This window comes from Apium graveolens, chromosome 2 (genome assembly GCF_009905375.1).
Source record: "Apium graveolens cultivar Ventura chromosome 2, ASM990537v1, whole genome shotgun sequence".
Lineage (NCBI taxonomy): Eukaryota > Viridiplantae > Streptophyta > Magnoliopsida > Apiales > Apiaceae > Apium > Apium graveolens.
This window is the reverse complement of record NC_133648.1, coordinates 158710005-158723575: the sequence shown is the minus strand read 5'-3', so window position 1 is coordinate 158723575 and position 13571 is coordinate 158710005. Positions and strand designations below refer to the sequence as shown.

The 13571-nt window shown below is 34.9% G+C and overlaps 2 protein-coding genes across 4 annotated transcripts; one reads left to right on the top strand and one right to left on the bottom strand.

Annotated features, from left to right (window-relative positions):
* The first annotated feature begins 137 nt into the window (after positions 1–137).
* Positions 138–3318, top strand: LOC141707949 (uncharacterized). The gene is made up of 3 exons (XM_074511403.1): positions 138–1703; positions 1883–1964; positions 2617–3318. Exons 1-3 carry the CDS (start codon positions 904–906, stop codon positions 2824–2826), a joined length of 1092 nt encoding a protein of 363 aa, XP_074367504.1. The 5' UTR covers positions 138–903; the 3' UTR covers positions 2827–3318.
* Positions 3319–3845: 527 nt separating this feature from the next.
* Positions 3846–12582, bottom strand: LOC141707948 (urease). Of its 3 annotated transcripts, none has more exons than XM_074511400.1 (19): positions 12491–12582; positions 12100–12248; positions 11839–11912; positions 11531–11576; positions 11093–11198; positions 10498–10643; positions 10071–10181; positions 9110–9273; positions 8585–8957; positions 8392–8500; positions 7491–7630; positions 7212–7349; positions 7039–7130; positions 6788–6917; positions 6547–6705; positions 5730–5897; positions 5048–5182; positions 4565–4636; positions 3846–4478 (listed from the first exon to the last, which is right to left on the bottom strand). In XM_074511400.1, exons 2-19 carry the CDS (start codon positions 12223–12225, stop codon positions 4257–4259), a joined length of 2511 nt encoding a protein of 836 aa, XP_074367501.1. In that variant the 5' UTR covers positions 12226–12248; positions 12491–12582; the 3' UTR covers positions 3846–4256. The 3 variants fall into 3 exon arrangements, with proteins under 3 accessions (XP_074367501.1, XP_074367503.1, XP_074367502.1); XM_074511402.1 differs by having other exon boundaries at positions 10501–10643; XM_074511401.1 differs by having other exon boundaries at positions 12100–12244; positions 12491–12563.
* Positions 12583–13571: the final 989 nt, after the last annotated feature.

Genomic DNA, 13571 nt, shown 5'->3' with positions numbered 1-13571 from the left:
TTTTTTTACCATTTTCAATCTGTTTGTGAATAAAAAGTACAGTGCCATAATTTGTGTGGGTGTCCCTGAACTCTTGTTAAATTCTCTTGCGAGTGAAGATGAGTGATAGGCCACTGCTTGAATTGCAGTAGATTCCATCAAATTCAATGCAAATAAAGATAAAATGGTTTTTTAATATTACCCACTTCGTTAATTTTTACTATTGTTTCTATCTGTTGTTGCTTTTAACCATGCAATTTTTTACTAGCATTTTGTATGGTTGAATGGATCTGTTCTTGATATCTTAAAACTGACAGTCACAAACATCCATGTTTTCGAGCTTCCTTTTTTTTTTATTCTCTCTGTTTCTAGCTAGCTGTCACATTTTGCATCTATCCTAGGTGACTTTCCAATTTACACTCAACTGCCTATCTATACAGTTTACACTCCAGTTCTGTGGATAAAGTGGCTTCAAGGTTTCTTTTTATGTTGTAGCAATTCTGCATTACATTCTTTTTCTTGCAATCAAGTTGCTGCAAGAGACAGTACATATTGGAGGCTATTTTGCTGAGTGAGTTTGCATATAGTTTGGCCAGTTTAACATATTTGTTTGTTTCTTACAGTGCTTGTACTGAACTGAGTGTTGTTTCCACTTGAAGTAAAAATCTTGAAATACTTCAGTAGTTCAGTTGTATGGTAGTTTTTATCTGTTCCTTTAAGTATTATGTTTCGAATCTTGTTATGCTTCAAGATGCTTGTGAGTGCGTGATTTGTTTGGTGATAAAGTCTTAACAACGACAATATAAGACATTCTTGTTGCTAATGATGCACAAGTGATTGTCAAGCTTCAATCTCGAACAAATTTAGTGAGGGGTTGCTGTGGAATATAGTCATTCAGAAAAGATTGGAATATAGTTAAGTGAAATGAGATCTATAGAAGACAAGGGGATCTTGAATCTGACACCAACACATGAGATTTTAAGTAATGGTGTTGCTAATTTTGAGTTCCACAAAGCAAATGGAAAGGGTCGCACTTCGCAACATCGAACAGGGTTGGGGAAACCTACTCCATCAAAATGGGATGATGCACAGAAGTGGTTAGTCAATCTGTCAAGAGGGGGAGAGAAAAGCCAAGCTAATACTGCTCCACGTAATTCGAATGCTGATGACAGGAGACTGATTGCTCCGGTGCCAAAGAAGGAAGATTGTTCGAGTAGTGATGACGAAGAACTCAAAGTATGTCCAGGGTCTTCAAGCAATGCTCGGTATGAGGTAGAAACAAAGAAAGTTGATTACGATGACTCACGTTGGAGGGTCAATAAACCTGAAAATTCAACTCCAGTAGTAGTTCAATCAATATGTGTCAGGGACATGGGGACTGATATGACTCCCATTGCCAGCCAAGAGCCTTCCAGAGCTACGACCCCCATCAGAGCCATGACTCCAGCAGGACAAAGCCCCGTATCATCTAGATCCACAACTCCAGTAAGGGGTCAAAGTGGAGTGCAAGTTGTTGATAACGGTCAAATGGCGATAAACACTACTGAGAATAGAGAAGAGGCTGGCAGGGCTGGTTTCGTAACTACATGGTTTAGTCGAGAGAGAGAAGCACCAATTGCTAATGTTGTGCCTGAAAACAACTCAGACCAGGCCAAGAAGCTGACACCTCTGGAAACTCGAGCAATGGCTTGGGATGAGGCTGAACGTGCCAGATACTTGGCAAGGTACATGCTTGGAACCTTTTGTGTACTAATTGTTGGGGTCAATCTAAGTTACTGTCTTATATTTCCTTTTATAGCTTTCGTAAATTAGATTATTAAAACTTAAGTGCTTAGGCATGCGTTTCCCCGTTGAAAATGGTATTGTATGTAATAGTGAGATGCGTGTTAACATGATAATGCAGGTATAAACGAGAAGAGGTGAAGATACAAGCTTGGGAAAATCACGAGAAGAGGAAAGCTGAAATGGAAATGAAAAGAATGGAGGTATTACAGTTTATAATTATTTCCTTCAAGCACTTAAAACCACAATTGTTCTTTACCATTACTGAGTATTACTCATTGAGCCAATAAGATTTAGGAGTATCAAAAACCTTTCCTTCTGTTACTTATCCTGCCTTGTAGCTTCCTTTTTTGCAGTTTAACCTGCAAATAGAAAAGGTGACATAGTAATAGCAGTTCATAGAAATGAGTAATTCAAAAGTTTTTTTTTAATAAATCTGCACCTGTTTGAAGAAATTTAAGAATATGATAAACCTATGAGAACTGGAACTTATGTGGTGCTTTCATGTCTATCATGTTCATCACAGAATTTCACTGCATGTAAGTACAATGTAACTATGTTACTATCCATTGAACAAGCATTGCATATATGTAGATATCAGAAGCCAGACCCCTCATTTTTGTATAATTTACGAAATAAATTTGGAACCAAATACATTAAGAAAACAAAATGCCAATTTTCCGATCTCTATTAATCTTCTGTATCTGAAGAAAATGTTAGAACAAATTTCTTGTAATAGTTTGCCTGAAAAGAAAATAATTTTTTTCCACATTGCCAACAGCAACTAAACGTCAGGTATTGGATCTTATATTTAAAATCGACCAGCTTCTAACTCCCCCTGATTTGTACATGCAGGTGAAGGCTGAAAGACTAAAATCTAGAGCACAAGAGAAGTACACAAACAAGCTTGCTTCAACTAGGAGAATCGCAGAGGAAAAGCGTGCCAATGCTGAGTCTAAACTAAGCGAGAAAGCTGTGAAAACTTCAGAAAAGGCTGATTACATAAGGAGGACAGGTCATCTGCCTTCCTCGTTTTCCTTTAAGCTACCTACTTGCTGCTGGTAGCACTTGTTCTGTAAATTTGATACGTACTTCTCAGTCAAAAATTGTGATATGAGGCACCATCAGGCTATACAATGTCTAAGCATAAGCCCAATGGAAGACCTTTTATTGTCATAGGCAACAATGTGATGTCCAAAGAGGGAAAATTTGACTCTGCAATATCTATCTCTCCTCCTAATTTCAGGCTGTGAAATCACTCTCGGTTGTCTGAGGTTTACAAACTGAAAACTGCTTGTTGAATGTTCTCGTTTACGAATAAATTCATGAGTCAGCTGTCAGCATCATATTTGCTTTACTTGCCAGTATTGTGATCTAGACGCTGAATTTATTACTTGTGCACTGTCTGTATATTAGCTATCGTGTAAGTGGGATCAATGATTAGGACACAGAAGATAGATATTCAAAATTTCAATCTTGAGCTCATTCTTTTACCAGTACTTTGTTGTATAATGATAAATCATATTATCTTAACAGTAAGTTCAGCATTATGAATTACACTGTCTGCTAGATATATTCATTAATTTTTCCTGTGTCGAATGGAACAGTAAGACTATGATGCTTGTTTCTATCAATAGTAACATATTGAGAGTTGAATTATAACAACAGCTTGGTTTGGTTGTGAAAAATGATTCCCTTTCCTTTCTCCAGGTTAATACTATAATTAAAGAAGTCGATGAGTTTCCCAGCCTATTTTCTAAGAAATTGTCGATTCTATGTACGATAAATCACATTTCGGTTTCCTTGCCTCGTTTTTTAATTTACACTCACTTTGTGCCTTGTTCACATAAAATAAATACCAAGATAAAGAAAGAAACGGATTTATTTAATTAATTAATTTCTCAAAGGGAAGAATACATGTGAAAAGCATGACAATGATGCTTGTCTCTATAAACAATAACTCCAATAGCGAGAGTTGAATTATTATGACAAGTCCATTTCAGTAGGTTGGTTTGGTGTTGTGATTAATATCATTCCTTTTTTCTTTTCTCCGGTTAATAAAAGAAAAGGTAAAATAGATTAATTTAAATTGGTACAAGGGAAAATAAGGTAGGCTATTTAAGAAAACTGCTACTTCAATTGTTCTGAGTTCTGACATACAGGTCTCTGGAATAAGTTGATAAATGCTCATAATTAATAATTAAAATTTCTTGCTAACCATATTTAAAATATAAATGTTTACTTGTATAAGTGAAGTATTTCATTTCCTCCTGCCAGGCCTTGCCTTCTCTGAGACTTATCCTTTGACCTCTTATTGCAGAGTGGAGAGGGGAGCTTTGTGGCGCTTGATAGAAAACCAAAGCTTACAGCATAATTAAGCCATCTTCGTCTACCACCTTGAAACTGGTTTAACTTAAAAGAATATTGATTATTTCAAAAATCCTGCGCATTCTTGTTGCATAAATGAGTTCGTCTAAAAGTTTAACTGGTGGTTTTTAAAAGAGAAAATAATTTTTAGAAAGGGGGAGTTCAGTAGCTGCATTGCAGGTAAGAGCGACGCCATCTGCTGTCACTAAATATGTCTCAGGATCGACCTTGATGTCCGGAAGTGCATCATTCAGCTTCATGTCAAGTTTCGTGAGCTTCCTGACATTACTGACTGCTTCTACTCTCTTGTTGAGCCCATACATGTCTTTTATACCACAATCAACTGCTGCCTGCTTACCAGTTGACACAAAAAAGATCAAATATAGTTTTCGTTATGAAATATTCAAATTACCAGATAAATGGGGAAGAACAAAACCTTGCTAACAAAAGCAATTGAATTGTTGCTTCCAGCTTTGCCAAAAGCTCCGAACATGGGCCTCATGATAACCTGCCATATGGTGATTCAGCAAACTAAAAATTATGTTTAGAACCATGTTGTGTAATTTAATATACATGACCAAGAGTGTGTATACCCAAAACATATTCAATCATAATATGACCATGATTATTAAATTTCAATTCTGAATGAATTCCCAAACTTAAAAGCAAAACGAACCAATCAGTTACATTACGATCCCCTAAATCCGAGGTCAAAGAGTCGTCAGAGAGACGGATTAAGCTCACTAAAAGCTAGAGCATGCAATGCACAAAAGTTATATTATTTTAACTCTAATATTCATGTTTGCAATTGCACATCAGAATACTTGGTGTGGAATCAGACACCTTATTGAGTATCAAAAATTTAAGTGCAAATGGCATGCACGCCATTATATACACAATATTATATTTATTCATATACCGGTTGGGGAGTGGGGATGCTGGCATTTGGATCCCCCATGTTCGCCCAAGCAATTTCACCGCCTTTAATCACCAATTCTGGTTTGGCCCCAAAAAAAGAAGGTTTCCAGATGACCAGGTCCGCCAACTTATTCACCTGCATAGATACATAATTTAAACTAGTACGTGGTAGTTCAAAATGAAAAGTACAGTAAGAAGGTATATGAGGGATAATTTACTATCTAATTGGGATAATTTACTATCTAATTGGGTGTGAGCCGCTAAATGCCTGTTCCATTAAATAAATGTTTATAATATGCCTGTAGGCTATAGTTCAGATATAAAGACAGAGCACATAACCATCGCCCTAAACTGGGAGCGATAAGAACTATGGTCAAGGTTTTAATAACCTAATGTAAAATGGATTTGATTCCTCTAGACAATTAAATGAATCTGAAAGTTACATTTCAACTTTCTAAGCTTTACTAAATAATGGTGTGGCTATGTGTGTGTCCATGCGCACGATCGTGACCATAGACACTCTAAATTATCATCCTTGATTTTGTGATATGATATAAGGTACAGACAAAATTACAAAAGAATATATTGTTTAAAAAATGTATATCAAATTATGAAAAATACAAATTATCATAATTGTGCAATCTAATTAAATTTACTAATCATATATGTTAAAAGGTAGTTACCTCAACTGACCCAATACAATGAGAAAATCCATTCGCTATTGCAGGATTAATAGTGTATTTTGCTATATATCTTTTAATCCGAAGATTGTCATTGTCTGGTCCATCACCTTCAATTGCTCCTCTTATCAATTTCATTTTGTGTGCAGTTTGCCAAGTTCTGGTAATCACCTGGTAAAGGAAAGTATTTTCTTCAACCCGCCATCAATTTTTGAATTTTATGCTATCATAAATAAAATTTTATATTCATTTTTTGTGCAGACAAGGAGGAGCTACAACGGATAAATTCATCATGCAACATAAGAACTTGTCATAAAACATAAAGCAAGAAGTTTTATGAGCATACAGATTCAAATCTTTGGTAACTTGCAAGTAAGGAAATCATTAAAAATCCAGATATATTTCAAAAAAAACAGTTCTCAAACACAATTGTCCCACTTTCAAGAATTTGATAATGAGGTGACCTTGGTGAGGCAGAACTGTTACAAGCTCCCTCTTAACCAGTGGAAACAGATATATACTGAAATCTACATCCCTCAACAAAAGAGTACATTGGTTACGAATAACTAAACAGGAAGTCTTGTTTTCCCAGAGCAGACGAAGACCATGTCAGAGAACTTAACTGACCATTTTCTATTCCAAAAGACCACATAAAGGTAGACAATGAAGAACATGATTATAAACAAGTAGCAATATTATGACGGGGATGTGCCAAATATCAAGTTACTAATAACACATTTGGCAAATATAACATTTATACTTTGCGGATATGCTAGAGGTGGATAAATTGAGTTAAGCATAAAAAAATTTGTTAAGAAACCTCTCCGATCCGACCCATGGCCTGTGAATCAGATGATATGATGCTAATAGCACCCATATCATGCAAAATATCTTCAGCAGCTATCGTTTCAGCCCGAATCCGAGATTCTGCAAAAGCAACATCCTCTGGAATATCCTTGTCCAGGTGATGGCAGACCATCTGTATGCCACTGAATTAGTATATGAATAGTAAATAATTATTTGTAAATGTTACTGTGGCAGGAAAGTGTAAATCATTTCACCAGCATGTCTAGGTGTTCGTCGATAGTATTTGTAGTAAAAGGGCGTGTTGGGTTAGTTGATGAGGGAAGAACGTTTTTGACACCACAAACTTTGATGATATCCGGAGCATGGCCACCCCCGGCACCTTCACTGCACAAAAGTACAAGAAATACATTTAATTACATTTAATTATGTAGGATGAAGTAATGATGGGAGTTGGGGGCACTTAGGGGGTTACAATATGTGAATAGGTCGTTATTGAAATGTATACCTGTGGTAAGTATGAATAGTCCTACCCTTGAAAGCAGCAATTGTGTGTTCCACAAATCCAGATTCATTTAAGGTGTCGGTATGTATATTAACCTAACAAATTCCGAAATTAGCTTGAATGAATTTGATAGTGAAGCCATGGGGAAGTGTAGCATTTGTTACATAATAAGAAACCTGAATGTCATACTGATCCGCAACAGTCAAACAATTGTCTATTGCTGCGGTCGTAGTTCCCCAGTCTTCATGGAGCTTCAGTCCCATTGCACCAGCACTAATAATCTCATGTAAGCCTTCTGGTTTTGAAGTATTGCCCTAAAAAAGGTAAAGTGATTATTTACAATGCATACATATGTGAAAATCAGTTTCATATTATATGCAAATTACTCCACCCACTTGACAACCCAGGAAAGAAGCAAATATAGTAACATAAGAACTTAGTAAAACTTATCATACTTTTCCAGTAAAACCAAAATTTATTGGTAGATCGTCGGTGGATTGCAACATTAATCTCATATGTGATGGAGCCGGTGTACAAGTGGTAGCACGAGTCCCATGGGAAGGTCCAGTTCCACCTCCCACCATTGTCGTGATACCTGCACTTCATAAAATCATTAAAACAATTACAACAAACATAGAGACGTAGTTGTATTGATTCTCAACCCCCCCCCCCCCCCCCCGTCTCCAAAAAAATATTAATGTGGTAAAAGAGGTTAGTTTATACTGATCTAAACAGCTAGGGTTTGATTGAGTAGTTGAAAACCAATTTACAAACCCATTAAATGCGAGATACTTTCAATCTAAGGCTACGTCTAATCCAATTGTTGTTCTAAAAATACCAAGCCTATAAAAATTGTTTATATCATATGTGATAAAATGCTTTCTTCCTCTGTTGAATAACTAAACATTCGAACTGTTCGAACTGTGTTCATTTGGACTAGAATGGAATGTGGTGAGGATAGAGGGAAAAAATGAGAAGCTTAGAGATGAAAAGAAAATGAATTAGGTGAAAGTGGCATACAAGATGGAATGCAAATTTCTATGGTGAGATGTGTGAAGGATATGCAGAGCAGGTAGGAATGAGCACTCATCTGTAAGTTGAGAAAATAGAACTCTAATCTGAATTTGTAAAATAAATTGAAGGGATGAGTTTCAAGCATAAATGTTGACAAATACAGTACAAATCCATTCCATTTACAGAGGCGTAGGCAGCTGAAAACCGAGCATTCAGAGGAATTTCCTTTTTTTTGGGGGGGGGGTACCTCTAAAAGGCAGCAAAAAAAATTATGCTTTTCTAGTTACGACATTGTTAAATATATAATTTCTGGATTAGCATTCCTAGTTGTGGAAATCTTACCACTTGCTATTGCCTCATGTGCCAATTGTGGGCATATGAAGTGCACATGACAATCTACAGCTCCTGCTGTCACTATCATTCCTTCTCCAGCAATAACCTCTGTATTCACCTGAAATAAGAAATCACAATACCAATGACTCAATGGTGCAAAATAAATTAATGTTTTCTATACACATTATAAGCCATTACTCACCCCAACTATCATGTTGTTCGTAACACCATCCATGACATCTGGGTTGCCTGCTTTTCCAAGAGAAACAATAATACCTTCTTTAATGCCAATATCTGCCTTGAAGATTCCTGTGAAATCTATGATAATAGCATTTGTGATGACTGTATCCAGACAATCAACTTGATTACGCCCACAAGCCTGCCCCATTCCTTGTCTTAAAACCTTACCCCCTCCAAATACACATTCATCACCGTAAACAGCAAAATCACTTTCAATTTCTGCAAATAAGTCAGTGTCACCGAGTCGAATTTTGTCACCAGTGGTAGGTCCATAGATGTTAGCATAGGCCTCACGGGAAAGTACAGTAACACTGTCTTCTACAACAGTAGATTCACTGCAAAACAATGTTAAAGCTAAGGGTTTTGGTTTATTTTTGTCATGTTGCCTATTGGCCGAACATGATACACAATAGAGCAATTTAACTTTTATGAATGTGTAATAGATGTGAAAGCAAGGAAGAATAAGATGCTCAAATGTTTTGTAAACCTTGCAACCATTTCTTCCAAGTGACCAAAACTCCTCTCAAGTACCCTTTCCATCACTGTTTCAATATTTGCATCACTGAAAGGACCATCAGCAATACTATTCCCTCCTCTAATAACTTGCTTACCACCTATCTGTACTAAAGTAACAGTTTTTGCATCGCCTGGCTGATAGAAAGAGTTGTATATTTGTCAAATTTTGTATGTCCAATTAGGGGACTAGCTAAAAAGCAGTGAAACAAGTGTCCACTTTGCAGAACTAATATTCAGTTAAATATGAAGAAAATTATTGTTGTAAATTACAAAAAAAAGCCCGAAGAAAAGCTCTCAAACTAATCATAGTACATTCAGCCATCTGCTATATCAAAAATAGACAGTTAGTGTCACCCTGAGCCTCACTTCAGTTGCATCCATATGTACACGATCAACATCTAGACAAGATAGCATAAATTTGAACTGCCAGTAAAAGTATTGAGCAACAGACTATGGACTACGACTAATACATATTCATTATATGCAGACTTAAAAGGTAAGCATTCTGATTTGGCAGGGAAGAGACAAGTTTTTATAAAAAATTCGATGCATCACTATGTTTGCTGTTGGTTTTATAAATTACATGCCAAGCATTGAACTCAAGTCAATATTTGTACAGCGACACTGTAAGCACAGCGACGCGAGTGCCCCTGTTGGACCCTCAACACTCAGAGATGGGTAAGGAAACCCAGAAACTTATTTTGGGCCAGAAACATGTAAAATTTTCAAAATATTTTTAAGTCCAGCACTTAGACTTAGACATGTATCCATGTTCGACACTCCCAGCCGAGTCCGTGTAACAAAGGGTAACTTCTGATGAGTAGATCAGTAAATACTCACAAAAGCTGTTAGAGGTATAAAAGGGATTCAAGAAGAGAGATTAAAAATTAGGAGAGGATCATTCGTGAAATAGGAAACATTGCATGCCTGACCTCAAATCTGGTAGCTGTTCCTGCTGGTATATTTAAGCGCATCCCATAAGACTTTCTTCGATCGAACACTAAATAAGGGTTTACGTCGATGAAGTGATAGTGGCTACCAACCTGAAAGATATATGTATTGACATCACAGTTAGATTATCAGCATATGATGTCCAGTTTTTTACAGTGATACAAGTGCATTACATGACAAATGAACCTCCTTAAGTAATAGGGGATCCAAGCAAAAATGCAAATAAATAGTATGATGATTACATGACAAATGAACCTCCTTAAGTAATAGGGGATCCAAGCAAAAATGAAAATAAATAGTATGATGATATATGGAAAGAAGCTTTGTCTTCATGGTTACAGGGCATATATCGAAAAGATGTAATGTTAGAAAACTATAAAATCGCGTGTGTGTGTGCTATATAACAACAACCTGAACTGGTCTATCTCCAGTGTTTCTGACTTTAAGCTTTATTGTTTTCCTTCCGGAATTAAGGGTGATACATCCCTGTCCAAACCTCAGTTCACCGGGAATTTTATCGCCTTCCACACTGGGAAACTTTTCAAGTGAAGGAACTGCAGAACTAACAGCATCACATTAAAGCCCTTCACAGAGCAGAGAGTCCAAATATATGAGCAATATATTTCAGTACACTTAGTTAACATGTAGTTAAGGTTCAGGATTTTAATATAATTTAATAGCTTATGTTATGCAAGCACCGAGAAATCATAATACTAGAAAAAAAAATTGGAAGGGGTTGATACACATAAGTATTAGATAACAATATGAAAAGATAAACACTGAAGTATTTGGTTGGCATCATTTGAAAAAATCATTACGAAATCTGTAAAAATGAAGGGATTTAGTCTTTGTGCATGTATTGAATGTATACTCTAATTTTAAACATCTATATTGCAATCCTCTAAACATGTAAAATATAAACAGTTAACTATATAAAAAAATCAAGAAGTGGTAAATCATTGCCACAGATTGTTAAATAAATAAAAGTGACATATAGTCCCACCTGGAAGGAAAGAACCTTGTAAAGCAAGCTCCAGATTTCCGTTCTCACTAGATATTGGATAATGTATCGTGATTAACTTTGTACCATCGGGAAAGGTTCCCTCAACCTGAATGTCCAATTAGCATACTTTTTAAATCAACTATTTTTAAGAAACAAAATAAAATGTAATGGTATTCATGTGCGGTGTAAATTTCTGAAAGTAAGAAACGGCAGTGAATGGTTTCAGATACGAATTTGAGAATTTGGTTCACAATGAATTGCTTTAAACTTTTAAGACATGAATATTAAGAAGATACAATCTGCCACACTTGGGATAACAACCTTACATTATAACGCAGATGACCAGGGTATTTTAAAAGTTTTAGACAAACCAATAGGGCGGACAACTCTTACTTACTAAAAAAATTCAGAATAACAAGTTGCAGATCTGTAATTTACCTGCACGGAATCCATTAGGTGAGGGACAGCTGAAAGAACTTGTCTCCTGTTAACAGATAATGCATCTATAAGATTATTGAGTAATATTTTACAGAACCGTGCTTTCTGGTTTTGTAGAAGTTTCATGAATCGTAGGTGCAGGTCACTGGCAGCAATTATTTGCAAAGAATAATTTACATGAATAGTTTTGTATAATAAATTAGTAGCAAACACAATTTTACTATACAAATAAACGTTCTTCCATTCAAAACTTGGCTAAACTCTTATACCAATTGCAGCAAAATATTTAAAACTAATTCAAATCTTACCTTCCTATCAGCTGTCTTCCAATATCCATTAGTTCGGCTACACTCTTGTCTCCATCATGTACAAATTCCAAAATCTGATCACGTTTATAGAAATTAAATAAACAAAACTTAAAAATTTTACACAATGTCTCTTTACTCATCCATTGCTTTACTTTAAAAAAAATAGCAACTCAATGTTTGCGTATAACAAGCACCTAAAAAATATTGGCAAACAGAACATAAATGTATAATTGGAGGCAAGTTAGTGTAAGTTGTAGAAACCTGTGTAGCTATAAGCGCAACAGCTTCAGTATAATTAAGTCTAAGGCCGCGTGCAAGACGCTTCTGAGCAAGAAATCCAGCATTGTGCAACATTAATTTTTCGATTTCTCTAGGAGCTAACTTCATCTTTCAATCCTCTAGAAAACTAACTATCAAATAAACAACACACAACTTATTAAAATGAATGAAATTTAATAGAATCTAGATTGTAGTAATCATGAGTGATTGTTTATAGCATTTTTACATGTAAAATTAGCATAAAATGCAGTGAATCACCAAGTGATATAACAAGATTAACAATAAAATATAAGAGGCAAAAGTCAACGTCAAGTCGATGAAAATAAAAATTGAATCAAGTAGTATTGAGTTTATACGAGGGTGATGATTATACCGTTGTTACAGAGGTGGAGTGAATAACTGAAGCTGCAGGCGCTCAACTGCTGATGATTACGCTAAATAGTAGTTCCTCTAGCTTCTGTGTATATAAAAAGAATGAGAATGTTAAAAATCTCCCATTTAACCGATTAATCCGGAATAATCTCCTGCAAAATTTTCAACCCATTTGATTTTTAAAATCCGATTAATTCTTATGAATTTTTTTTATTGGAGTATATATAGTTATTTAATAAAATTTAAATATTATATTCATTTAAATATGAATAAATATAGAAATTATGATATAATAAATATATATTTGTTAATAAATAACTAATATAATTATAATAATATATTAAATATAATTTAATATTATAACACATCCGATTTTTACTCTGATTAATCCCCGATTTTTAATTAATCCCAAATCGGTAACTTGACCGATCTTTACCGATCCCGATTTTTACAACACTGCGAATTATAAATAAAAATACAAAAAAATATTTATTAATATGAACTATGGCCTATGGATGTTTTTAAAACTATCAATGTAAATTTTTGGGAAACAACAAAATAATTGTCAAAAGTAAAAAAAAAATGATTAAAATAATTTAAAATATTAAATTTCCCCCCTTTAATGATGGATTGGGTTTTTCTCAAGCTGTTGGCATGATAAAGAACTTAAACATTTTTTGCATTTTTCGAACTAGTTTCCTGTTAAATGAAATTGTAAAATAGGAAATGACTAAATGCTAACAGTTCAATTTTGTAAATGAGGTCTTTGCCAAAACAACATTTTTACTCCTTCCCACTTCCCAGCAAAGACAAGTTTAAAATACATTATCCTATTATGCTGTAAGCAAGATTTTTAGGTTTGGCTTCGTAGAATTTAAACGGTTTTATGCTTCCCAATCCCAAATTTGTCTAATGGAGTACTCCCTCTGTCCCGTTAATTTCTATACGTTTACTATTTGCACGTATTTCGAGGTCTGTATAAAATATAGTTCCGTAATGTTTTTTTCAAAATTTTTTTTTTTGAATAAAAGTTTAAACATGAAACTTTTTTTCAGAAATTTTTTTTAAAAAAAAAATATTAT

Bases quoted from the DNA above. Each gene is read 5' to 3' on its own strand.
- LOC141707949 (XM_074511403.1), top strand. From the start codon at position 904: ATGAGATCTATAGAAGACAAGGGGATCTTGAATCTGACACCAACACAT. The intron at 1,704-1,882 runs GTACATGCTTGG...ATGATAATGCAG, and splicing joins CGTGCCAGATACTTGGCAAG to GTATAAACGAGAAGAGGTGA. The intron at 1,965-2,616 runs GTATTACAGTTT...TTGTACATGCAG, and splicing joins TGGAAATGAAAAGAATGGAG to GTGAAGGCTGAAAGACTAAA.
- LOC141707948 (XM_074511400.1), bottom strand. From the start codon at position 12,225: ATGAAGTTAGCTCCTAGAGAAATCGAAAAATTAATGTTGCACAATGCT. The intron at 10,182-10,497 runs GTTGTTATATAG...TATATCTTTCAG, and splicing joins GAGATAGACCAGTTCAGGTT to GTTGGTAGCCACTATCACTT. The intron at 6,706-6,787 runs GTGAAATGATTT...AGTGGCATACAG, and splicing joins ACGAACACCTAGACATGCTG to ATGGTCTGCCATCACCTGGA.